Genomic DNA, 25,485 nt, shown 5'->3' on the forward strand with positions numbered 1-25,485 from the left:
AATGGAAATATGTACAGTCATATGGGTCTGCAGATGTGAGTCCCGCTGACCCGCCCAGCTGGGGAACATGGAGGCATCCTGTGGGTGGTAGTTGCAAAACTCAGGACTTGCTGAGCAACAAGCTTGTTTCTGAGAGGTCCTGGTGAGCTGTGGTGAGGTGGGACAACACAAAGATAGCATCACCTGGCCTGTGCTCCCTGGGAGCAGCTCTGGAGCTTCTAGATGTGTGCCAGACTTGAAGATTGCCCCCCAGGCCAAAGCTTTAGGACAAGCAGTTAGGCCTCTTTCCCAGAATGTTCCAGTCTTCTCTGTGTGCAGTGCGCAGGGGGTGGCAGCCATCTAAGAACTCTCTCTCTCACTGATGCAGTCTCGTGAGCCCCCGGACCCGAAGCCCCCTAGCCCCCAGAGCCAGGTGACTGAGGGCTATCCCCTAGGAGGTAGCTCCAAAATGCAGGGTACCCGATGTCAAAACTGAGGCACGAGATGCTTTATACAAGTTCCCCTCAAGTTCCCAGAGATGCTGGTGCTGTGAAGCACAGCAGGAGAGAGGACAGAAATACTGCCTGCCCTCCAAGGTCTCAGGTAAGGTTTCCCGGCAGACCCTACCGGGTGTTAATGTCATTAGAAACCAGCCCCATCCGCCGCGCCAATTGTGATAGCTAATAGGCTTCTTAGAGAGAATGCGCCCCTGGGCCTGTTGCCTCTTGCTGAGCCCTAGGGATTGTGGCTGTTGAAGAACTCCTTCTCTGTCGGTCTTAGTTCTGCAGGACCTGTGAGCATCAGTCCAACAGGCCACCAAAGCCAGGTGATGGAGAGGAGTCCCCTGGCAGCAACTGCAAAAATCAGGGCACCAGACAAAGGGCCTAAGCCCTGTTCTGGAAGATCCCAGTGAGCTGAATGGTGCGAAAATTTTGTCCACTGAGCTCCATGCCCTGACGGCCCTTCTGGATGCTCCTATAAGTATGCCAGACCCGAAGCTTGCCCTTTGGGCTGGGGCTGTGGATCAAGCAAATAGGCCTCTTGCTCAGAAGCTGGGTGTGTTTCCGTGTGTCTCTGTGCGGTGCCCTGGGAGTGGTGGTCTCCCAAGCACTGTCCTTCCAGCTGTACAGTCCTGGGGACCCAGGAACCAAGCCTCCTTGAACTTCAGAGCCCGGCGATCAAGGGATCGTCTGAAAAATGGGTTCCCACGTGTAAAAACCTGGGCACCAGATGGGAATAGACACTTTCCTCCAGGAGCTTCTGGTGCTCTGGAACACAGCAGAGGGGGAGCCAAAGCCAGCCTCGCTCCTCTGGCTGGAGTGAGGCTGAGGGGGCAGGCAAAGATGGCCCCCACTGAGAAAAGGGAGGGGGAAGGAAAAGAAGAAAGATGGCAGCCACCGGCTTAGAGAGGCGGAGAGGCTGATGGTGCCCACCACCTCCATCCCTGGAGAGTATCCCTCAGTCCAGCGCTGTCAAGTTTGGAAATGAGTCCCTTTCACATAAAGTCTGGGCACTTTCGGAAGGGCTGCTTGCGCACTAGGCCTTGGGGTGAGTGAGTGTGCAGGCGAGCCCTTGAGAGCCCTACGTCAGTTAGCCACAGCCCAGTCTTCAAAGCCAGATGTTTCTGGAGCTCATCTCTTAGGGGCAGGCCTTAAAAGTCGGGGTACCTAATGTGAGTTATGATCCTTTACTTTCAGGGAGAAGCTCTAGGTTTTGAATTCCCTGCCAGTTGTGGGTGTTGCCCTGGGGGTGGGGCTTATGGCGAGATTGTGTCTCGGCCTTTCCCACCTGTTTCCATGTGGTTTCTGTCTCACTGGGTGAAGGAGTCAATCTACCGGGTTGTAGGTTTTTTCCAGAGGAAATCGTTCCAAATACCAGTGTAGCTTTGGTGTGTTCCCGTGTGGAGGAGAGTTCAAGCTCTTCATATATCACCACCTTGAACCAGAACCGGTTGTTTCTCTAATAATGCTATTCAAAATTAATATTTGCTGACCATAAAAACAAATCATGGAAAACATGCATTCATAATTGTTTTATTAATTTTTAATAATAGGAGTTTATACAAGAAATAGAAACTTCCGGCTGTATAAGTCATCGAAGATAGGGAAGCAGGTGGCTTTGGAGATTGCTGAAGACAACAGATTTTTTCCTGAACAGTCCAAGAATATTTCTGAAGAAAATCAGTATTTCCTGTCTTCTTTGGTCAGCAATGTCAGGTATATAGTACCAAAACACACCGTTGTGCATTCATGAATGTTTATTAAACAGCGAATGACATTGTGTAGTACCAAAATGTGAATTGTGTAAATTCATTCTAACTTAAGAATTCTTAAATTCTAGGTTAGCTTTCTTTTTATAAGAAAGAAAACGAAAACTACTGAATTCCATTTGGAAATAGAGTTACTGTTAATATCTACTTTCCATGGATATACATTCATATGTAAAAAATTTACATACCTCCTTCATTCAAAGAGTATTTTCTTGAGATCATTATTTATGTGGTTATGTCAATTGTTTAATCCACTGAACGTTATATCATGACTATCTGCCAAGTTAATGACTCGCAACAGTTAGTTATAACTAAAACTTTTATTGCTTATATAATTTTCCATTATACTAATGAACTCTAATTTATTGTCAGTTTTGTTGTCGAACACTGAAGGTACCACCTTTTGGTCATTTTTAAAAAGTGTGTGAAAGACCTCTTTCAACAGAAATGTTTGCCTCCATTTCTATACCTGGGTTGGCAAATTTTTGTTAGTCCAAACCACACTTAACAATCAAACTAAATTGCCTTCCTCAGTTGACTTGCTCTACTTCTTTTTCCTTTACCTTCTCTAGGTGTAGTTCTCAGGAGAAATCCCGTAGAAATGGATGTTCATAAAATACTTAAAATACTTCGCTGGAGGGGAAGTTGTGTCCGCATAGCCACTCGCCAGCAGTTACTTGGGAGGGTGGGAAGACGGGCAGTTTCTCTTCATATTATTTCTGGACTTTGGGTTCTTTCATAACATTTTTCAGATGGAACGTCAAAGTCTTAGTTTCCTTACCTTTACAATGGACATGATGTGACCCCCTCTCTTAGGGAGTTGCGAAGATGGAGGGAGTTAAAACTGGACACAAAAGGACAGCCATGCCCGGCACATGGTAGCCTCTCAGTAAATGTGAGTTGTTCGCAATAGCAGTTCCGCGATTCTGGAAGCACTGTAGAGACACTGGAAAAATTGTATGACAGCTGCTGCTCACTGCTGCTGGCCCAAGAGTGGCTTCTTACTTTGTCTTGTGTGGGAAAAGCACAGCGGCCTGTAAGATTGCCTGAAGTCATCTCCCTGTTACTAAACCCCATTTCCTTTGTAGTTTCAGCATTAATTCCACAGAAGTGGATTTCTACTGAATAAGGGTTTCCTTAATTTTCTTTTGTGGTTCCAAGTAAATACTGGGCACATTTCTTCCTGAAATGAAAGCTAAATTCTTTAGGGTTACAAATGCGTCTTTAGGTTAATTTTCATTATTTTGTCCTTTGCTCTCTCCCCTCCTTCCTTCCTCCCTTCTCCTCCCCACATTATTCACACTTTTTCAAATCCTTGTAACAAAAATTTTAAAGGCGGGGGCGCCTGGGTGGCTCAGTGGGTTGGGCCGCTGCCTTCGGCTCGGGTCATGGTCTCGGGGTCCTGGGATCGAGTCCCGCGTCGGGCTCTCTGCTCAGCGGGGAGCCTGCTTCCTCCTCTCTCTCTCTCTCTCTGCCTGCCTCTCTGCCTGCTTGTGATCTCTCTGTCAAATAAATAAAATAAAATCTTGGGCGCCTGGGTGGCTCAGTGGGTTAAGCCGCTGCCTTCGGCTCAGGTCATGATCTCAGGGTCCTGGGATCGAGTCCCGCATCGGGCTCTCTGCTCAGCAGGGAGCCTGCTTCCCTGTCTCTCTCTCTGCCTGCCTCTCCATCTACTTGTGATTTCTCTCTGTCAAATAAATAAATAAAATCTTTAAAAAATAAAAAAAAAAATTTTAAAGGCGCCCTACTTTCAAAGAGTAGAATTATATACTTCATTCTGTGGCTTCAGCACTCCTAGAGTCCTCTGATTCACACTATAGTTGAAAAAAGTATTTTAAATGATCGCCAGACTAGTGTTGGGATTGGTGTTTTTGTAGGCAAGTGTGACTTCATTGTCCTAGAAGAATCCGCTGTTGAATAAAGGATTTTAACGTGGAACTATGTGAAGTTCAATTTTCTTTCTGTAGCCATCTCTCTTTGATTCTGAGATCACCTTACTTTATCTCTTCCAATATTTTCTTCAGATTCTCAGATACTTTACGCATTCTGACCTGTGACACATCTCAGAATGAACAGAAGCGAGTTGAATATTTTAACAGTACCAGCACTAAAGGTAATTTTAAGAAAACAATTTCCTATGAAAATTTAAGGATACAAAGTCTGTTTTGCCTTAAAAGTCTTAAATCTTCAAGATTCTTATCTACTGATTCTTTAAAACAACTTAGTTTGTATTCAAATTGGAAAATGTAAAAAAAGATACTTTTTTTTTTTTTTAAGATTTTATTTATTTATTTGACAGGCAGAGATCACAAGTAGGCAGAGAGGCAGGCAGGAGGGGTGGGGAAGCAGGTTCTCTGCTGAGCAGAGAGCCTGATTGGGGGCTCAATCCCAGGACCCTGGGATCATGACCTGAGCCGAAGGCAAAGGCTTAACCCACTGAGCCACCCAGGCACCCCAAGAAAAGATACTTCTTAAAGCTTATTCACTAATTTTCATTTTATGGTGATTTTGGGGTTAGGGGTAAGCCCAGAAGAAAATAAAGTAGTTTTGTTTGTAGAAAGAAACCCCTATTGAAAGAAAAACTAACAGTACTCTTCCCCTCTGTCCACAATCACCGATGGACAGCCACTGTGTGTTTCCACTGAACCTAGAGGAGCTTTCCCTGTATTCTCTCATTTTTTTAATGGCTACAGAGTTTTTTCATGAAATGCATATGTTCTTCATTCTTATACTGAAAAATGGGCTTTTTCTATCAATACATTAACTCTCTAGTAAACATTTTTACACATATTTGGGGCCATCATTATTTACAAGAGCAAAAAACTGGAAACAATCTAAATGTACAAAATGGGGTTGGTGACACTACTATAACATACTCTGTAGCCATTTAATTTAAATTTGTAAAGCTAATATAAAATGGAAAATTTCCATTTATGATATTAAGAGAAAAAAGTAGACTCCAGCATTATTTGGAAAAAAATGTGGGTAACATTTTCTTAGGTTTATTTTCTTCTGGTTGTTTAACAGTCATTTCTAGACATTGCCTTGGACTTTATTTCTCTCATTTCTACTTCAGTATATTTTCCATAGTTTCTCCAACTATGTATATTACCTCTCTAAGTGAAATATAGGTTTTATTTTAAGAAAAGTAGATACTTCTGTGTTTAAAAGTTAAATGACATTTTAAATAAGTTATCATAAATTATTCCAGTAGATTCTTAGATACAAAATAGAACTGATCGTACAGCTGAGGATCATAGGAGAACACACCTATTGCTAACAAGTGGAGTTTGGTCCTGGCTTCCGTGTGGAGAGCTCTACCTTGAGGACCTGTGGGGCATCTCAGGAAAAGGGCATTAGAAAAGATTTATTACAGGATGCAGGCTTGAGTTAGGTGCTTTTGAGAAGTGTCTAAGGAGGCATGGATTTGTTTCAAAGACACAATTGGATGACTGACTATCTTCATAAATTTTATCTAGAAGGAAGGCAGGTTACAGTGGGTGTAAAGCTATAATTGGTTAAGAAGAAGCAATTACTTATATCAGGTAAGGTGGGAGGTGTTGGTCATTTCTCCGGTTTGGAAAATGTTCATGTTTTGTCTGTGTTCGGACACAGTTTTGGAGTGAGTAGTCTTATTTTTTTCATGAATCATCTTGGCCACAGAGCGGCCTTATCTGATGTTGAAATTCTGTGAGATAATTCCTTATTAGCAGGAAAGCACCGTTGCTGAGCTATCGGGGACCAGCCTAGTGTGTCGCAACATGAAGGCTGCGCTGATAGCAGTAGGCTGCTTTTCTCTTTCTCAAAATGAAGAAAGCAGTTGAAATGATTACAGGTGCTTCTTAGGAGTAGTTAACATTTGACTTAACTGCCAGGTTTGACTTTCCCCTGCTTGCTTGTAGGGTGAGCAAGAACCCATGACTACCTGAAATCATAGAAACAAAAAAGTTGCAGGGGCTCCATAACCTATCATTGTCCTAAAGAACAACTTTTAACATTTAACTCTTTGACTCTTAGCCGCTCTAACTACAATTAATTTTTCTCTCTGTTGCAGCAGGAAACATTGAAGGTTTTCATTGTTCACCCTACCCTGAAATTGACCAGTTTGTTCTTTCTTTGGTGAATAAAAATGGCATTAAAGGAGGTAAAGATAATCTTATTCTGTATTCACTGTAATATGACAGAGCTTTAATACCTTTAGAAACATTATTTGTATTTTAGGAATTCGACACTGGAGCTACTTTTTCCCAGAGGAATTACTGGTTTATGATATTTGTAAATATCGCTGGTGCAGAAACATCGGGAGGGCCCACAAGAGCAATAATATCATGTAAGTGATGTTGTTTACTAACGAATTCTGTGTATTTAACCAATATTATTTTAAATGTTTATAATTTGTACGGTTGAACATAAAAATGACTTTGGTTTCTACAACAAATTTAGTTGTATCAAATATTGTATTTGGGTTCTGTTTTATAATATTGAATTTGGCTATGTTAATTATCACCTTGCTTCATAGCACAGGTCATCTTTATTTGTACTTTATTTGGTAGTCTAATTCCTTAGGTAGTATAATCTTGAGAAGAGAAAGACAGGCCTGAGCAGGGCTAGGAAGAAATTAGAGGCAATAGACAGGTGAGCAAAGGGACGAGGAAGTGTCTCTCTCTCGTCCTTGACATTTTGTGGTGTGTGAATTGAAATTGAACAAATTTGGGTGAAGAGGAAATTATTCAGTGTTAAGAGTTGGAGTTAACATTAACTTGGTCAAGACAAAGAATGGTACTGGACGGCCCAGTTAAGCGTCTGCCTTCGGCTCAGGTCATGATCCCAGGGTCCTGGAGTGGAGCTGCTTGAGTCAGGCTCTCAGCGGGGAGTCTGCTGCTCTCTCTGTGCTCTCCGTGCCTCTCCCAAATAAATAAATAAATCTTATGAACAAGAAAAACAGAGAATCATCTTGAAGGGAACCAGTATTTATCGAATGCTTGCTGTATACACCAGGCCCGTGTTAGGAGTTTTCTTTAAAATCCCCCTGGCAAAAGGAGAGGAAGTGAAGGATGAAATGGAATTTTAGATAATTCAAGGATACGGTGAGAAGAGGAATAAGACAGAAACCCAGTAGGTATCAGTTATGATATGGGAAACTTTGCTGTTTTGTATTTAATATCAAAGCTGAGACTTCTGTATATCAAGTGTATACAGCACGTGTGCCAGATGTGAGGAAAGATCGGAAAGCTTTTGCTAGAAGCTGGAAACATTGTGGGAGGCATCTTTCAGTGCCACACGTCTGTATGCAGATTAGCTTAGTGTAAAAAAAAAAACACTATGTGCTCAATACACAAAAGCTATCACTTAGAATAACACAAAGGAAAAGCTCCCCCGTAGGCCCAGAACCAGTGATAACCGTGGTTATGGTTTTCGTGTATCTTTGTCTTTTACTCTATGTATTTTACCAGGAATTCATTATCATAAGATGATCATCCTTTTTTTTTTTTTAAAGATTTTATTTATTTGACAGAGAGAGAGAAATTACAAGTAGGCAGAGAGGCAGGCAGAGAGAGAGAGAAAGAGAGAGAGGGGAGGAAGCAGGCTCCCTGCAGAGCAGAGAGCCCGATGTGGGGCTCGATCCCAGGGTCCTGGGATCATGACCTGAGCCGAAGGCAGAGGCTTTAACCCACTGAGCCACCCAGGTGCCCAAGATGATCATTCTTTAACTTTTTGAGATTCTCAGGTTTTTACATATTTCTTTCTGGAAAATTACCTGCTTCTATTCTGTATCCATAATCTCTTCTTTTTCTTAACTGTGAAATCCCCGTACATATAAAAGCATGTATTCTCATGTGTGGGTACGCCTCAAAGGCACGCTGAAATGATCACGTGTCCTGTCTGCCACCCACCGTGAGAAATGGAACTTGACCAAACCTCAGAAGCGCTCTGTGGGACCAACCCCAGTTTCCTGCTTTCCTCCGACCACCTGAGATAATAATAACTCTTGTCCTGGGTTTTGTGTTCATCTTGCCCTTGCTTTCTTTAAATGTTTTTTCCCCCCATACATACTTATATTTCCAAGCAATAGATTGTTTTATTTTCCGTGTTTCTGAATCTTGTGTAAACTGCGTCCTCAGAATTGCTTTTTGGTCAACACTGAGTTCGTGGCGTTCGTCCATACAGCAACGTGCGGCCGCTGCTTATTTTTCCACTGTGGTGCAGTGTGCCGTTATGGAAATACGAACGTGCACGTCTGTTTCCCTCCTCTGGACATCTGGCTCACTGGCTTGAGTGACGCTGCTGCAGGTGCTCAGGTACATCCTGCCTGTGGCCCATGTGCCAGAGTTTCTCAAAGTCCGTGCCTGAAGGCAGAATTGATGTGCGATAGAGTATGCCCAGATTTCACATGACTACGCACGTAATTTTCCCAAATGGCCAGCTAATTCTCCCGCCAGCAGTGTTTTCAGATATTTTCTGCTGTTCCATAATCTCACCAAGGTATATTTTAAAAATCTCTGTTTGGCTGATCTGTTTGTATAAGAGGACACTGTGGTTTTCATCTGAATTTACCGGATCCCTAATGAATATGACATTGGATGATCAAACCACACTCACAGGAAACAGCAGTCTGACCCGAGGTCGGGCTGACGAATACGTTGTAAGATTCAAGGAATCCAGAGGCGGTCCCATGCTATGAGCTCTGTGTCACCATCACATCCCCATGACTTCCTCATCACTGAAGGTTTGTAAGTAAGGTTTGCGTCCTTGAACTCATTCTTACATAAAAATACTTATTAGTGGGGTGTGTGTCCTTTTGAGCATTGCATAATCTCTCAAACCTTGGAGTTAGTGGATGCTGCCACCCCAGTTCTCTCTTATTCCACATTGACGGTTATGGCCCTTGGTTTTTTGTTTTCTTAAAGCCCTATGAATTTTTTTTGCTTTTTCTTTTTTTTTAAGATTGTATTTATTTGAGAGCAAGAGAGGGAGAGAATAAGCAGGGGGGAGGGACAGAGGGAGAAGCAGACTCTTCGCCAAGCAGGGAGCCTGATGCGGAGCTCGATCCCAGGACTCTGGGATCATGACCCAAGGCAAAGGCAGATGCTTAACAGACTGAGCCACCCAGGCGCGTTAGTCACCACCAAAAACCTCAGCTCAGCAAAGACAGGCCATCACTGAAAGGCATGAAAGCTGTTACAATATGGAAGCTGGGAACGCTAGGCAAGCAGAATGTGGGGTGCCTGACAGACGTCCAGTATCACTGTGTTTCCCTAGAAGGATGCAAATACTCTTCATGGCCTGGAGACAGTCTGGTGTACAGCCGGGGGACTGCAGCCCTGGGGTCTTGATGAGGATGGTCCAGGTTTTCTGAAACTTGTTAGGTGTGCTTGGTTTGGTATCTTTTTATCTAGTACTTTGTCTATTTTACCAAAATTTTTAATGTTACTGGCAGAAATTGTTCTTAATGTTCTTAAATGTTTAATATCTTATGATTTGTAGTTACATCTGCACTTAATTTCTGAAAACATTTGTGTCTAGCTAATTTAATTTTGATCAAGCTTGGCAAGAATTGTATTAGTTTTCACATTTTGGCCTTGTTGATTTAAAATCTTGCTTATTACTTCCCGCCCTTTATTTTATTAGATCTATTTTTCATTTCCCAAATTAGTTACATATTGGTCTTTAGCCATTCTTTTTTGTGAATCATGCTTTTAGGATTCTAAATTTCTCTCCAAATCTCATTTTAGCTCTGTTTCCCATATTTTACTATGTATTTTCAATTCCATTCATTTTCTAATTTCGATCATGATTTTTGAGTAATTGATGATTTAGAAATGCTTCAGTTTCCAAGTTATGGGTTTAGCTATTTTCTAGCTATTTTTGTTACTTTTTAAAAAAGATTTTATTTATTTGCGAGAAAGAGAAGGTGAGTGCACAAGGGGTTGCACGAGAGGGTGGGGACATGGCAGAGGAGAGGGACACGCAACCTGTGCAGAACGGAGCCCGGTGCAGGGCTTGATCCCGGGACCCTGAGATCATGATCCAGGCTAATACCAAGAGCCTGACACTTAGCTGATTGAGCCAGCCAGGTGCCCCACTGTTACTTATTTCTAAACAATTTGCTTTGTGGTCAGAGATGTGTTGTGTGAATACTTTTGAATTTAATGAGACGGACCTGGTACCCTAGCACACTCAGTTTTTATAATTGTTTTATATGTGATTGTAAAGAACTTCTCATGATCTGAGGCAGTGTTCCTATAAGCCTATTATAGCAAACGTGTTAATTGCTTTTAATTTTATTAAAAAATGCTTTTTAGGTCATTCACATTTTCTGTACCCTTACTGAATTTTTTGTGATTATTTGTATCAATTACTAAAAGAATGTTTTTTAAAATCTTGATTTATGGTACACAGTTTATCCTTGGAGTCCTGTCAGTTCTGCTCATTCATTTTGAAGCCGTCGTACGTGGCGGGAACAAGTTGGGAACTAGGTCTTCTTGGGAAGAACTTTCGTCGATGTGTGTTATTTTGCCCTAAAGTCCACTTGGGGTGTTATTTTTAACATCCAGAGTTTTCTTTGGGTTGGTTTGTATTTATTTCCATCCTTTTACTTCTTACCTGGTCTCCATCTTGAAGGCGTAGGCACGTCTTTGGTAAGCAGCATGTAGATGAACTTTGTTGTCCATCCAGCCTGGGGATTAAGTAATAACTTTTTCTCCCCTTTCTTTTTCCCCAACGTAAAGGATTTTGGTTGATCTGAAAAATGAAGTTTGGTATCAGAAATGTCATGACCCTGTCTGTAAAGCAGAAAACTTCAGATCGGACTGTGAGTTACTAATTTTTACATATGTACTGAGTGGGAAGTGGACAGCTACATGGAAGAGTGAAACTGTTTTCTTGTCCAGGTTTTCCGTTACCTGCTGAAGTGAGTCTCCTGTATCTTCTCAAAGAGGTGAGCACAGGTTTGAGTTTCTCTCTCATTCCTAATGTGTTCTCGGTACGACAGTATAACTGAGCTGTGCGCCATGTCCTCAGGACGTGTTGTCACAGAGGAGTGTGCCCCAGTGACTGGGCCGGCGTCTGCACGCACCCACTCGTGCGTGCCCGCGGGCTTCCTCTGCTGCGCTCGGTGTGCACACCCACCTGTTGGACCGCGCCCAGCCAGGGACAGTCTCTCACTCTTGGCTTTAGGAAGATCAAATATACTAATCTTTGTGTTTATTTCAGCAACTCTTGTCTGTAGGTAGAATTGCTAGACAGGGTGTGTATATTTTAAATTTTGGTAGAAATGACCAGATGGCCAAATTGACTTTGTCCTTTTAAAAACTTTTATTTCCCCAAATCATTCACACTCATTGTGAGAAAAAATTAGAAGACACATGAAAAGCCAACAGGGATAAACTCCTCCTTGCCTAGAATTTGACCAGTCAGGGATAACTGATGTGCTTTGGCAGATATCTTCCAGAATTTCTAGTGATGTATGCGCACATATATATTTTCAGAGTCACAGTATGCACCCTGCTTTATAGACCTTTTTTCCTAATTTGTTTTCATAAGTACATATTACCAGTTGGTATCCATAAAAATGGTAGGACATAAGGCTTCACAAATTTTTTTTATAGATTTTATTTATTTATTTGACAGAGATCACAAGTAGGCAGAGAGGCAGGCAGAGGGAGAGGGAAGCAGGCTCTCTGTTGAGCAGAGAGCCTGATGCGGGGCTCGATCCCAGGACCCTGAGATCATGACCTGAGCCGAAGGCAGAGGCTTAACCCATTGAGCCACCCAGGCGCCCCTAATGAGAACTCTTTATTAACTCTTTGATCATGTTATTTTCCAGATTGAACATTTTAGTGTTCCTTTTCCCCCCTCTATCACCCTTTTCCTTTCTGGTGTTCTGGTTAGAATAAAAGTTACCTGCTACACGCAGATTAAGTGAGCTCAGTTGACATTCTGAGTAATGATCTGCTGCCTATTCAGTTTGACTAAAAAATGTCTCCAGCACAAATTCATACAACTAACATAGACATGGTAGGAGCAGGACCAACATAGCTGATAGCCAGATTCCCTGGTAAACTGTTAGGTTAAAAAGTGTTCTTGAAATAACCAAGAGAAAATTAATTTGTAAAAATAAACTTTGCCTCCAAGGGGAGGAGGAGTATGTCATCCTTATGTTCGGAGACTTATTTTGAGGAACGTTTGTGGTTTCAGTGGATTTTTAAAAATTACTTTTCTGCTTATCCAGTAATACCTCAAAAATGCCAAGTTGAAAGTAGCTTTGGTACATCGTATTACCACTGCTTGGACAGAATTTTTTTTATTATTATTTGAAATCGAAAATTAATAATTAATTAATAAAAGAACAGCTTACTGAATACCCAAGTACCTATCACATCATTTTAACGGTTTATATTCTGTCCTTTCTGCTTCGCCTGGCTTTTTTGCTTTTAGTATTTTAAAATGAATTACCGATCCGTGTTAGTCACCTGGTTTTCTGTTGCATTCATCCTCTCAGTTTTTTAAACATTTCTTTTTTTTCCCCCTGTAGCAATGTTGCCCAACGACAGGGAGCTCCCCCTTCACCCTGATTTGCCGTCACTAGCACTTGGCCACATTTGTGTTCTCCCTCTGCTGTTCGGGCGCACGTTGTTATTTTGGAGGACTTTTTGCCTTAGTCCATTCAGGCTGCTATAACGCAGCACTGCAGGTGGGGCGGCTTGTAAACCAAGAAGGTGCTTTCTCACAGTTCTGGAGGCTGGAAGTCTGAGCTGAGGGCACTGGCCGATTGGGCGTCTGGTCGGCTCTCCGGGTCGTAGCCATCTTCTTGCCAGGCCCTCCCTGTCACAGGGATGAAGGAGCACTCTGGGGTCCCTTTTATAAGGTTACTAATTCCAGTCATGAGGGCCACATCCTCAAGACCTAGTCACCTCCCAAAGGCCTCCCTCCTAATACCATGACGTTGGGGGTTAGCATTTCAGCTTAGGAATTGAGGGTAACACATTCAGTCCATACCAAATCTCTTGAGAGGAATTTGCAGCCATCAACCCTACGTCTCTTCATGTTTAAGCTTGTAACTAGAGATATTTAGGTTAAGGATATTCTTAAATGAGTGCGGTAAAATTCCTAAATTCAGGAAATTTAATGTTGTACACTACTGTTATCTAATACACACATCCATACTCCTGTCTTGACATTTGTTTCAACTGTTTTTAACAGTTTTTTAAATTCATGTTAATTCTTAAAATACTTTATAAATAGGAAAATCAGTCTTTTAAGATAGCAGATAGATTTTCCAGTTCACCTTCAGCTGGACTGTCTGCTTGTTAAAAAATTCAGTCTGCCATCTCTCTAGCCCCATCTGTGTATACTGAAAAGAATGTACCAGAGGAACCAGGCTGGGGGGTGGGAGGAAGCGGTTCCAAATTTAGAGTTTCGAGTGTCTGAGCTACAGCGGCAGCTACATTTGAATTCACTCATTCCCACGGCGACTGTACTGGAGACACTGTCATCCAGCATATTTATTTTAGAGTCCGTTCAAGAACTGGTCTTCTGCCTAATACCTTAGCTTAACCTAGACTGGCCGTAGAGTGAGAGCATCGCAGTGTCTCCGTGACTGACCTGTGTCCTCTCCCTCTCGCACTCTCCACTACCTTCCCCTTTCAAACTGAAGGAAGAAGAGTTCACAGCAGCTGAAACAATGAACAGTGACACCGGAAGTGCTCAGAAGCCACCATCGGGCCTGTCGTCAGAAGGTGCCGTTTCCGACGCCGACTGGGACGATGGCCTTGACGAGACTGACTTTGTGGAAGCTACTGAAGATGCTGAACTAGCCGAAGCCGCAGAGAGCGGGCTCTTCGGTTACTGCGGTGGGGAGGAGGACATTCCCGATGAGCTCATCGTGCAGGTATTACGAGAGTAGCTCATTAACCGTGGGCTCTTAGGTAACGGGCCGTGATGGGCCCTGGTGACGATTTAGTGACCTAAGCCTTATTAAACCTGTTAATGAAAACCAAGTTTTATCACTTTGCTTCTCAGTTCCTATTTTTTACTGAAGTAAGCCAGTTTTCTTCAAAATTAGAAATCTTACTAATTGACCAGAGTTGGTCTATGTTCATATCAGCTTCATTTTGCAGGTCTGTTGATGGGTTAAAACTCTTAATCTTATTTAAAAATTTTTACCTGAATTGTAATTGACATACAGTATCCTATTCAGGTGTATATCCTGATTCGGCATCTTTATACATTACAAAATGATTCCCATAACTCTAGTTACCATCTGTCCTCACACAAAGTTATTACATATTACTGACTGCATATTCCCTATACCGTATATTACATCCTTACTATATTTATTTATTTATAACTGGAACTTTGTACCTCTTACTCATCTTTACCTATTTTACCCCCCTGAACCGCTTCTCCCTCTGGTAACCAATAATTTCTTATATTTTGGAGTCTGTCTGTGTTTGGTTTTCTAGATTCCACATCTAAGTATAATCATACGGCATTTGTCTTTGACTTATTTCACTCAGCATAATACACTCTAGTTCCATCCATGTGGTTACAGACGCCAGGTTTTAATTTTTTTTACAGCTAAGAAATATTCCTGTGTGTTTGTATAATACTCCTCATTTTCTTTATTCATTATCAGTGGACACTTAGGTTGCTTCCATATCTTGGCTGCTTCAAGGAATAATAATGCTGCAATAAACATAGGTATGGTACATTCCTTTGAATTACTGTGTTCATTTTCTTCAGATAAATTCAGAGGAAGTGAAGTTACTGGATCGTAGGGTGTTTCTGAGTTTTTGAGGAACCTCCATACTGTTTTCCATGGTGGCTGCACCAACTTACAGTGCACGAGGTTGCCTTCTCTCTCTCTCCTCACCAACACTGGTTATTTCTTATCTTTTTGATAATAGCAATCTGATGGGTGTGAGGTGTGATACTTTTTTTCTTCTTAAAGATTTTATTTATTTGAGAGAGAGAAAAGGAGAGCATGCACATGAGTGGGGTGGAGGGCCAGAGGGAGAGGGAGAAACAGACTCAGGGCTCGATCCCAGGACTCTGGGATCATGACCTGAGCTGAAGGCAGGTGCCCCTTCATTATGGTTTTGGTTGGCGTTTCTCTGGTGACTAGTGGTCCTGAGCCATCTTTTCATACGCCTTTTGTCTGTGTTTATCTTCTTTGGAAAAATGTCTATTCAAGTTCTCTCTGCCCATTTAAAAATTTTTTTTTATATTGTATAAGTTTTTATATATTGTTATTAACCTCTTATTGGATGTATGATTTACAGATATCTTTTCCCTTTCCATAGGTTGCCTTTTCATTTCATTGTTTCCTTTACTGTGCTGAAGCATTTTAAATTTGATATAATCCCATTTGTTTACTTCAGCTTTTATTGCCCTTGCTAAAGAGATTGGTCCTCTTAAAAAAAAAAAAAGCATATATATGGGCAGGGGTAAGGGCTGAGGGAGAGGGAGAGAGAATCTTAAGCAGGCTCCACGCCCAGCATGGAGCTCAACACTGGGCTTATGCTCACGGCCCTGTAATTTTGTGATGTCTGTCTGGTGTTGGTTATCAGTTATGCTGGCCTTGTAAAATGAATTTGGAAGCATTCTTTCTTCTTCAGTATTTTGGAATAATTTGAGAATAGATACTACCTCTTCTTTAAATGTTGGGTACAATTTACCTGTGAGACCACCTGCTCTTGGACTTTTTCATTACTCGTAATTAGTCTATTCAGATTTTCTATTAGTGATTCAGTCTTAGGCTATATATTTGTATTTATCCATTATCCATATCTATGTATAATGTATTTATCCATTTCTTCTAGGTTGACCATTTTGTTAATGTATAATTGTTCGCAGTAATCTCATGGTTGTTTGAATTTCTGTGGTGTCAGCCATTGCTGACTTTATTGGTGCCCTTCTCTTTTTCTTAATGAATCTGGTTAGAGATTTACCGATTTTGTCTTTTCAAAGAACCAGCTTTTAGTTTCAGGGTTTTTTTTTTTTTTTTTTTTAATTCTCCACTCATTTACCCTCTGTTTATTAATTCCTTCCTTCTGCTAACTTTGGGCTTTGTTCAGTCTTCTTTTCCCAGCTCCTTTAAGCATAAAGATTTTTTATTTTCTTGCTTCTTGAGGTAAGCCTATATCACTATGAACTTCCCTCTGAGAACTGTTGTTGCGGTGTCCCCTAGAGTCTGGAAAATTGTTTCCATTTTCTCTCAGTATTTTTCAGTTTCATCTTTGGTTTCTTCATTGACCCATTGGTTGTTCAATAGCGTGCTGCTGCTTTTGCACGTTTGTATTTTTTCCAGTTTGCCTGAATTTCAGACATGTGCTCTTTCTTGGAGAATACTCCATGTGCCCTTGAAATTAATGTGTATTCTATAGTTGGGGATGGAATGGTCTGTATATGTTAAGTCCCTCTGGTTTAATGTGTTGTTTAAGGTCAAGTTTCCCTTACTGATTTTTTGTCTGGATAACACTGATTTAGTGGGGGTATTAAAGTTCCATGTTATTATTGTATTGTTAGTTTCTCCCCTTATGTCTGTTAATATCTGCTTTGTGTGTAGGTGTTCCTGTGTTGGGTACATAGGTATTTACTAATGCTCTGTCCTCTTCTTGTAGTGACCCCTGACCATAATGTAATGCTCTTCTCTGTCCTTTGTTAGTCTAAGTATGGCTACTCCAGCTTTTTTTTCCATCCCACTTGCATGGAGTATCTTTTCCCCTTTCTTCACTGACTGTGTCTAGTCTGAAGTCTATGTTGTAGGCAGCATATAGATGCGTCAGTTTTTAAATCCATTTAGCTACGCTGTGTCATATGATTGAAGCATATCAAAATGCTATTTTGTTAACCATTTTCTGGTTGCTTTTGTTGTTCTCTGTACCTTTCTTCTCTTGGTCTCTTCCCTTGTGGTTTGATGGTTTTCTGTAGTGTTTGGGTTCCTTTCACTTTGTCTGTTTTAGGGTTTTGGTTATCACGAGGTTCATATGTACTGACCTATGTAACAGTCTATTTTAAAATGATAATCCCTTCTAGTCCTTGGTGGGATAGCTGGGGTTAGCGTGGGCCCCGGCAGTCCCAGGGCCCTCTCTGCTGGAGACGGGGTGCCGGGGCCAGACGGCTGCAGTGGGCCCAGGCCAGAGGGTCCTGTTGTGCTCTGCACTAACACCGCTCTGTGGCATGGCTGGAGCTGGGGTGCACACGGGTTGGGGAGTGTCAGTGCTGGGAGGACAGCTGGACCTCTCTCACCCTGCAGATGCCATGGCCTAGAGGCCCAGGGCTCAAGGGGCCAGGCCTAGAGAAGTGGTTAGGGGACCCAGACCCTGCTCCAGCCAGGCTCTTGGCGGAGGGGTAAATGAACAACAGTGCTCTTCAGCCTCTTGAGCCCCAGAGGGTTCCACCAGTTCCCTACAGCATGGTGGATGTTCTAAGGTTAGTGCATGGGTTTCCTTCACTTACAAGTCTCTCTGTCCTTCAAACTGATGTTTTGTTTCGGGGGCGGGGGAGTTGCTGTGCCCCAGGGCTGGCGACTCATGGGCCAGCGCTTCAGGACTGGGGTTCCCATTGTCACCCCGTGTCTGCCTCTTACCTCTCTCTCTCCTTGGGGCCGGGTCGGGCTCCTAGCATCAGTGAGCAGCGGTTTGTCAGGCCTCGGTGTTCTTCAGGAGGAACTGCTCCATGGGTGTCTGGAGATGCGGTGAGTTCGGGGCCTTCTGTCCCGTCTTGGAACTCCTCCCTCCGCCACTTCCGGTTCGAGCTCCTCTAGGTCAGAGTCTGATTGGCTGGTGTCTGGAATCTGGCCTCTAAAACCACTTATACACTCAAACTTGCCACCTAACATGGTCATTCAAACCAAATAACTATGAACAAAGTAATACTAAATTCTGGTGAAACGCCAGCCTGAACAAGTAGACAAATTTCACTTCTCAAAGAATTTTTATTTACAAAAGTATAATATCAGAAGGGAACAGGCAAGCGCAGGGGACTAGTCTTTACAGAGTCACATTTCAGTAGATTGGTCACCTTTCTGGTCAAGGAGCTTCTCTAATTGATGGTTGATATTTTGTAGGTGGTTTTCAGCTCCCAGAAGGGTTCTCGCTTTGACTAACAGAGCTGGAAGGCTGGATGAATCATACTGTTGAAGGAAAATCGTATTTTGATTAACATGCCTAAAAAACTTCTTTAACCATATCTGTTATACAGCTCACTGCTAAATGGAGCTTTTCATAAACTTTCATTTTTTTTTTTTTTAAAGATTTTTATTTATTTGATAGAAAGATCACAGGTAGGCAGAGAGGGGGGGGGGAAGCAGGCTCCCCGCTGAGCAGAGAGCCCGATGCGGGGCTTGATCCCAGGACCCTGAGATTATGACCTGAGCCCAAAGCAGAGGCTTAACCCACTGAGCCACCCAGGTGCCCCTAAACTTTCATTTTTTAAATTAGGATCATTTTTAAAAATTGGTTTAACCCTTTTCCTTAGGGCACAATTAAAAAGGTTATAAGGAGGGGCGCGTGGGTGGCTCAGTGGGTTAGGCCGCTGCCTTCGGCTCAGGTCATGATCTCAGGGTCCTGGGATCAAGTCCCGCATCAGGCTCTCTGCTCAGCAGGGAGCCTGCTTCCTCCTCTCTCTCTGCCTGCCTCTCTGCCCACTTGAGATCTCTGTCTGTCAAATAAATAAATAAAATCTTGAAAAAAAAAAAGGTTACAAGGAAACTGCTCTAGAAAGCTGAGGCTGATCTCCTCCCAGACGACCAGTTGGTTCCAAGAACTGTGGCATTTAAATTATTTAAAACAAAATCATTCCTCATACAGATTGAGACTTGGTTTGGGCAAGTCTGCCGACCTCATGCCTCTTTTAAACCCAGAAAACTGTAAGGCAGATTAACTTTTACCGGAAGAACTAATGGAAGACGAAAACCAGGCCCATCTAAGTTCACGAGGAAAAATGTATGGGGAAGACTAAAGACAAAATTAGAATACAAACCCAACATAAAATAGAAATCAAAACCCAACTCATGATTTTGAAATAACAAAGCCAAGCTTCATGTCATAAACTAGATCCGGGGATGATGGACTACATTCCCCCTACAGAATTTGCTCATACTTAGGTTAACTGTTTAATTTCATTTTTTCAAGGTGTTTTCTTTAGTCATGAAAAGAACAGCTTTGCATGGAAAAGCTGTGCAACTGTGACTTCCATCCACATAATTAATTCTTCTATACTATACCCTACCCTAGTACCATGAATTTCAAACAGATATTTGAGAGTCTAATGTATTCAATCTGCCATGGGACATGCGCTCTCAGGGAGGTGTGAGGGGTAGGACTGACATTTGGGGTTAGAGGTCTAGTTTAGGAAAGCAGACAGATACCCAAATACCTTCTTTCCACAAAGGAAAAGAGACACTACAAGTGAGCACAGAAGGCCTACGGGCACGCGAAGGACACGTTAGAAAGACTAGGGTATTCTGAACAAAGTCAAGTCCTCACGTCTCTGTTTCCACCAAAGTTATGTTCAAATTCAAGCAGCACTATGATCATCTCCAAGTGAGTATCCAAATCCCCAACTCAAGCAAACTGTAGACTACTGGGTACTGTCACAGAAAACATTAAAAGCATTTTACTTTCAGATCTAATATACAAACTGAAGGCTTTTAAATCAGTGTAAAAACTTAAAATTGAACTTGGAAGTGAAGAACACAAGTATGATCATAAGATATGTATTTACATTTTATATAAAATTATATTTGGATTTTTTTCCCTGTAATTTAAATTTCTATTGATCTGAGCTTGTCCTTGTAACAGCAGCAACATCTGCAGCAAAAATCCAGAAGCAACAAGTTTTATAAAAATAACATACGCCTTTCCCTACTCTAGGTCCCTCTCATGTTTCCCGACTTCTAAAATTAGACCTACCATGCATGGGGGATGATGGCTTATGTGCAGCCATTTCTCTTTGATGAAATCAGCATTTCTAGATTGTTCTCTATTCCTCTAGCCTGACGTAGCCAAAGAGGTGATGATCACAGGGATGCTGTTTGGGGGACTGTAATGCACCCCCATTTCCCTCTCCCCCAAGCTCCTGCTGAAGTACTCCACTGTGCTGGTGCCCTGATCTTCTGAATCACAGTGAAAAATAAAAATTGAAGTTACCGTTTCTTTTACATGAGGTTCTTTTTCTCGAATATCTGAGTAATCTTGATGAAGCTGTCTTAGGTTAGATAAGAAACACGCCGCATTCCTCAGGGAAGATTTTCTCTCCTTAAGTTCGTCATGTCTGACTTGTAGTTGTTTCCGCTGTGGCTCTAACCTGCGACAACGAGACCGTTTCCCCCAAATGAGCGCCCGCGGCCAAGTGGATCAGCCAAGGGGGTAGGAGGCTGAGGGCCAGGTCCACTGAGGCAGGACCACGCAGGGGTGGGGGACTAGGTCTTTAAAGAATCTTCAGTTCTGAAATTGTGTGTGACAGGGTCTAGGTTTCAATTTAAATATAGACAAAACCCTGAAATACGATGCACAGTGAGGAATTGGAAATGAAACCCACAGAAGAAGATGCCTTGTACATCCCACAGCCCCTCCGGTCCCTCTGAGGGAGCTGTGGTTTACTCCTGGCCTCGGCCAGGGGCTCTCATGCTACAGGGCAACAGTGAAAGCGCAGACCAAAGGCCTTCCCTCTGCCCATCTGCCACGGTCAAGTACAACCCGTGGAAAAATTATCCGAGTGCCTGGATGAAAAATGCACAGGTAAACTACTTTCAACTACTTTCTCTCTGTCTTAGTTTCTTACCTATAAAATAAAAAGGGATGGCTTGAATTTTATGGACAAAAAAAGGGACAGGCTACCAATTTTTTATTCTCTTAAAGACAAAAAGCAGCTGTCCTCTAATACAATTTTTAGAAGAGTCCTTTTAACAGTTGTGTCTGTTGACAAATGCAGCATTATGGAAAGACAAGGGCTGTGGTCAGGGGCACAGGGCTGGCACTCAGTCTGCGACATGAGATCCTGGCCCCCCACTTCCTCGGGCGGGACTGAGCCTTTCCACCTGTCAATTCAGAATAACCAGACACTGCGTTTTTCTTTCTAGGCCTTTTCAAGATATAATTCTAGACATTGAAAAGTATATCTAAAAAAGGAACCAAGAGGCTGGTCTTTAACTAAAATGTCTTTTTCTTATTAAACAGACATCATATCCCCATAATCCTGGGAGATGGGTTAACAAGCAAATATCTGAAGCCTGCAGGTCAGTGCCCAGCGCACCAAGGAAGCTTGTTCAAATGTGGTTTCCTTTGGGCCTGAGCCCCTGGAAACTTTTCCCCAGTCCGGCACCGGCCCAGGCGGGACAGGGGAGCCAACACGCTGGACCCTCTCCCAAACCTCTCTGGCATTCCTGTCTCAGACTCAGCAATGGAATTACAGGTGTTCTTTTCTGATCGTGCCACTTTCTCGCCCTGTTTTGCAACACTCTTCGGAGCACAGAGTGGACCTGACTGCTGCTCCTTCTGCTGCTCTAGGACCCATTCAGCCAGTTGTCCTGGCCGCACGGAAGGCCTCCTGAGCCCTGCGTACAGGCGAACCCACCGCGGGGTCCCAGGGTCCTAGACCCCGCACACGGGGGCCTGTTCACATCACACAAGCACCACGCCAGCGATCACAGTAACAAGAACCGGTAACACACACGGCACCAGCTGACTGGCGTCACCGCGAAGCACTCTGCATGTTTAGTCATTTCGCCCTCCCAGCGCCCTGGGAGGGGTGGGTATCGTGCTCCTTTACTGAAGAGGAACTAGCCCTGGAAGGGTCAGCAGCCTGACCCAAGGGGGCACAGCCAGTAAATAGTTGAACCTGGGTTTGAACCCAGGTATCCAGTCCCAGAGTCTGCACACTAAATCTCTACATGGTCTGCCTCATGGGCTGGGGTCAGATCTGACCGCAGACAGATCCAAAAGCTCCAGCTCCGCAGCACGACTCTTTTGCCAAAAGCTCCAGCTCCGAAGCACGACCACCTTCACTGAGCTTCCAGACACCCAAGAACACCTGGGATCGCAGGACAATACAGACCTCAGTGGTGGGGGCCCCCCACCCCCACTGTACTGTAATCACATCCCTTCAGGTAAGTTCTTAGAGGAGCTTAGATAAGACATTATCTTACCGAAGCAGTTCATCCTGGAGTTCAAGCAAACGCTGCCTTTTCTTTTCAATATCTGAAATAATCTAAAGCAAGACAACAATTTGTTAAAATGACTCCCTAAATATTCCAGCACTGCTAGTGACCCTGTACCAGGTGTTAGAGATGGAGGGGGAAAGAGACCGCAGGGGCATTTACTCCAAGACAACTCTAAAGGGGAAGCAGGGGCCAGACCTTTCAGACCCCACGAGCCATCCAGTAAGGAGCTGGGATTTTATGTAGGTACACCAGGAAAATGCTGATGCAGGAGACTGCCCTAATCCAATCTGTGTTTTAAAGAGATTATTTATATATTACAGATTATTATTTCAGCCGTCCCTTTTAGGGACACTGGACACTCGGACTGTTCCCTTGCAAGGAATGCAGAGCTGACCAGCAGGACAATGAAACGGAAGGAGAAAAACCCAGCAAAGGTCTATAAATCGTGGAAACAAAAATATATGCGCTTCAACTCCATTTCTATTATAAATGTGAAGGGGGAGCCACTCTTCCAATCCTGGATTCATGGAAGCGTGGAGCTCAGAGGTCCTCTGGTCACACACACACACCGATGGGCAAGTAAGGCCCGGGGCTCCCTGACTTGTTTCTCCTCAATATCCTCGTGGTAGAGTTTCTAAGAAGGTGGGACAACACTGAAGTAGAAGAACCAGGACAAGAAATGAGGTCGCTGAACCCTTACCACAGAATTCTTCCCAGGCTGTCCCTTGACTTGAGACTGGAACAGTTCTTGTATGCTAAAAGGTTTTATTCTCTGACAGCCACAAAAGCAATAAATATGTATTACTTAATAATTAGTAACAGTTAATACCATGGAAGTCGTTATTTGGGCCTTGAAGGCTGCCTTAGGCTGGCTGGGATCCCCATCCCTTCGCGTGCATTGGTATTAATAGTACACAACCGCAAGACCAACCAGATAAAATCCTGACTTAAAAAAAAAAAAAAAACTTCCACAAAGCAAAGGTCCTGAAAGCCAGAGTCAAGGGCGTTACTTAGCGCTGCATGGCTCAGTGGCCCACGTGACTGTCTGCAGCTAATCACACGCACGTGACTTACCTTCGTGTTCTTCCTTTTCAGAGTTTTTGACATCTGGACTTCTTTAAGCTGCACAAAAGAAAAAGTATTTGTGTGCATTTTCCAAAATTAAAATGTTTATTAACTTAAGATCTATTGCATTTAGTTTAAAAACAACCTGTGAAACAGGAACAGTTCTAATGAGCTCTTTACCACGTCACCAGCATATGAGATCTTTTCTAGGACAACCGTCCGCTGCCGCAGGATGAGCATACACACGGAGACCGACAAATTGATGTCAACGAACGTACCGTTTTGATGAGTTCTTCTTTCATATTAGAATGAAATTTTCTGATGGCTTCCTTAAAAATTTTAGATTCTACTTTTTGTCTATAGCAGGGGAAAAAAAAGATCAGACTAGGTATTATATAAAGGACTTTGAAAGGTGTGTTTCATTTTCTTAGCACATCAACAAACCACAATTAGACGTACTCCATTTTGAAGATCTAAAATGGGATGGCTAGAGACATTTCTCAGGCTTAAAAAAAAAAAAAAAAACTAAAGGTGTTCCTGGGTGGCTAAGTCGGTTAAGTGTTTGCCTTAGGCTCAGGTCATGATCCTGATGTCTTTGGATCGAGCCCAGTGGTGGGTTCCCTGCTCAGCATAGAGTATACCACTCCCAATGCCCCTTCTACACCCCCACCTTCCCAGCTCATGCTGTTTCTTTCAAATAAATAAAATCTTAAAAAAACCCAAAACACTACAAACAGCCTCAACAGAAGAGAAGGAACAGGAAATCTTTTTCCCTAAGCCTTGGAGTATGTGGTTAGCTTCACTCCCTGATACTGGCTATGTCCACAGGTGAAGGCAAGTGACGCAGAAAGGTGTACAGCCAGTCCCCGTCCTTTCCTGCACTGGATCCAATGAGCGGGAGACTTCAGCCCCTCCCTGACTGCCAACAACTGGAGGAATAATTGTGTGACACATCTGGACTGCCCAAGAAGTAAGTAGGGAAAAGTCAGCGGCACTGACACAGCTGAACGTACAGTTCTTCAAAACCGTGCAGAGCTCACCCTAACAAACTGGTTCTGGTCCCCGTCCTCAGAAGAGGGCCCAAGGCTCCCAGTCTGGTGTGCTCACAGCTGCATGACACATCCCCGGTGTGCAGCAGTGGCAGCCATCTTCCAGGACAGCCGTGAACCCCCTACTCTGCCTCAGCCCCGTAGGGTACTAGAAAGGATCCTTTGAATCGAAAGTAACAAATATTCTGTATAAATGACAGGTGATTAGAAAATGGTTTCTCTCTTGGGGGAGATCCATGAGAAGGAAAAGATACTCAGGAGAAGGGGGCTAAGCAAAGCGTGACACAAGAGAAGGCCTGTACTTTCAAATACAGATCTTTGTAAAAGGTCTCATTAAAAAAGTGTTAGAAGTGTGTTTCTAGTGACATCAGCAAGATAGTGGAATAGAAAGCCCCAGGCCAGATTCCCCACATAGGGATACCAATTTAACAACTATATATAGCCCAAAAGACCTTATGAGAAACCAATGAAGTTGCAGGCAAGTTCAAAGTCAGGAACAATCCTACTGAAACAGGTAAGAAAGGTGGCTTCATATCAACTTGGACAGCCCACCTTCCAAGCCAGCACAGCTTGGTTCGATCGAGAAGCTCCGTGCGTGGTAAAGAAAAGAATGGAACGTAGGTCTAAGGTTCTGGCTTTTCGGAGGCTGCCCAAGGGCCTCCCTTCCATCATTCCCAATCCCAGAGGCTAACGGAAGCAGCATACTTGGGAATGCCTGGCTGCCGTGGAGAAGAGAGCTCAGCGGCTACTGTAGTAAGAGAAGCAGCAATGCCACTCACAGGATAGCAGGACAAATGGCCCAGCTCATACCTTCTCCCTTGGCAGGGAAAGAGAAGAGAAGAAGGTTATCCAACATTTGGAATGGTTTCTGTGTCACCTGAAGTAGAGCAGTGGTGATAACTGAAATATTTTGGATGCCTCTGGTCGGAGAAACCACAAAGGAGCTCAGCACCTTG

The 25,485-nt window shown here is 43.1% G+C and overlaps 2 protein-coding genes and 1 long non-coding RNA gene across 7 annotated transcripts in view; 2 read left to right on the forward strand and 1 right to left on the reverse strand.

Annotated features, from left to right (window-relative positions):
* Positions 1-14,247, forward strand: part of PRIMPOL (primase and DNA directed polymerase) — a 52,067-nt gene extending 37,820 nt beyond the window's left edge. For 2 of the 3 annotated variants that reach the window (XM_013058982.2, XM_004757722.3), the window contains 7 exons: positions 2,033-2,195; positions 4,273-4,361; positions 6,303-6,392; positions 6,470-6,578; positions 10,978-11,060; positions 11,140-11,186; positions 13,905-14,247. In XM_013058982.2, coding sequence (XP_012914436.1) covers positions 2,033-2,195; positions 4,273-4,361; positions 6,303-6,392; positions 6,470-6,578; positions 10,978-11,060; positions 11,140-11,186; positions 13,905-14,153 — 830 coding nt within the window. In that variant the 3' untranslated portion in view covers positions 14,154-14,247. The remainder of the gene's footprint in view (positions 1-2,032; positions 2,196-4,272; positions 4,362-6,302; positions 6,393-6,469; positions 6,579-10,977; positions 11,061-11,139; positions 11,187-13,904) is intronic. The other variant, XM_004757723.3, reaches the window with a different exon arrangement.
* A 3,921-nt stretch (positions 14,248-18,168) lies between these two features.
* Positions 18,169-25,485, reverse strand: part of CENPU (centromere protein U) — a 35,396-nt gene continuing 28,079 nt past the window's right edge. For both annotated transcript variants that reach the window (XM_004757725.3, XM_004757724.3), the window contains exons 9-13: positions 23,759-23,837; positions 23,490-23,537; positions 22,401-22,462; positions 20,404-20,560; positions 18,169-18,386 (exon numbers count right to left, since the gene is read on the reverse strand). In XM_004757725.3, coding sequence (XP_004757782.1) covers positions 18,252-18,386; positions 20,404-20,560; positions 22,401-22,462; positions 23,490-23,537; positions 23,759-23,837 — 481 coding nt within the window. In that variant the 3' untranslated portion in view covers positions 18,169-18,251. The remainder of the gene's footprint in view (positions 18,387-20,403; positions 20,561-22,400; positions 22,463-23,489; positions 23,538-23,758; positions 23,838-25,485) is intronic.
* LOC123388969 lies at positions 20,555-23,384 on the forward strand. Of its 2 annotated transcripts, none has more exons than XR_006603482.1 (3): positions 20,555-20,994; positions 21,115-22,361; positions 22,736-23,384. It is a non-coding gene; the product is annotated as an uncharacterized LOC123388969 (long non-coding RNA). The 2 variants fall into 2 exon arrangements; XR_006603481.1 differs by having other exon boundaries at positions 21,433-22,361.

This window comes from Mustela putorius, unplaced genomic scaffold (assembly GCF_011764305.1).
Source record: "Mustela putorius furo isolate JIRA1106 unplaced genomic scaffold, ASM1176430v1.1 tig00003932_pilon_pilon_pilon:0A:0A, whole genome shotgun sequence".
NCBI classification, from domain to species: Eukaryota; Metazoa; Chordata; class Mammalia; order Carnivora; family Mustelidae; genus Mustela; species Mustela putorius.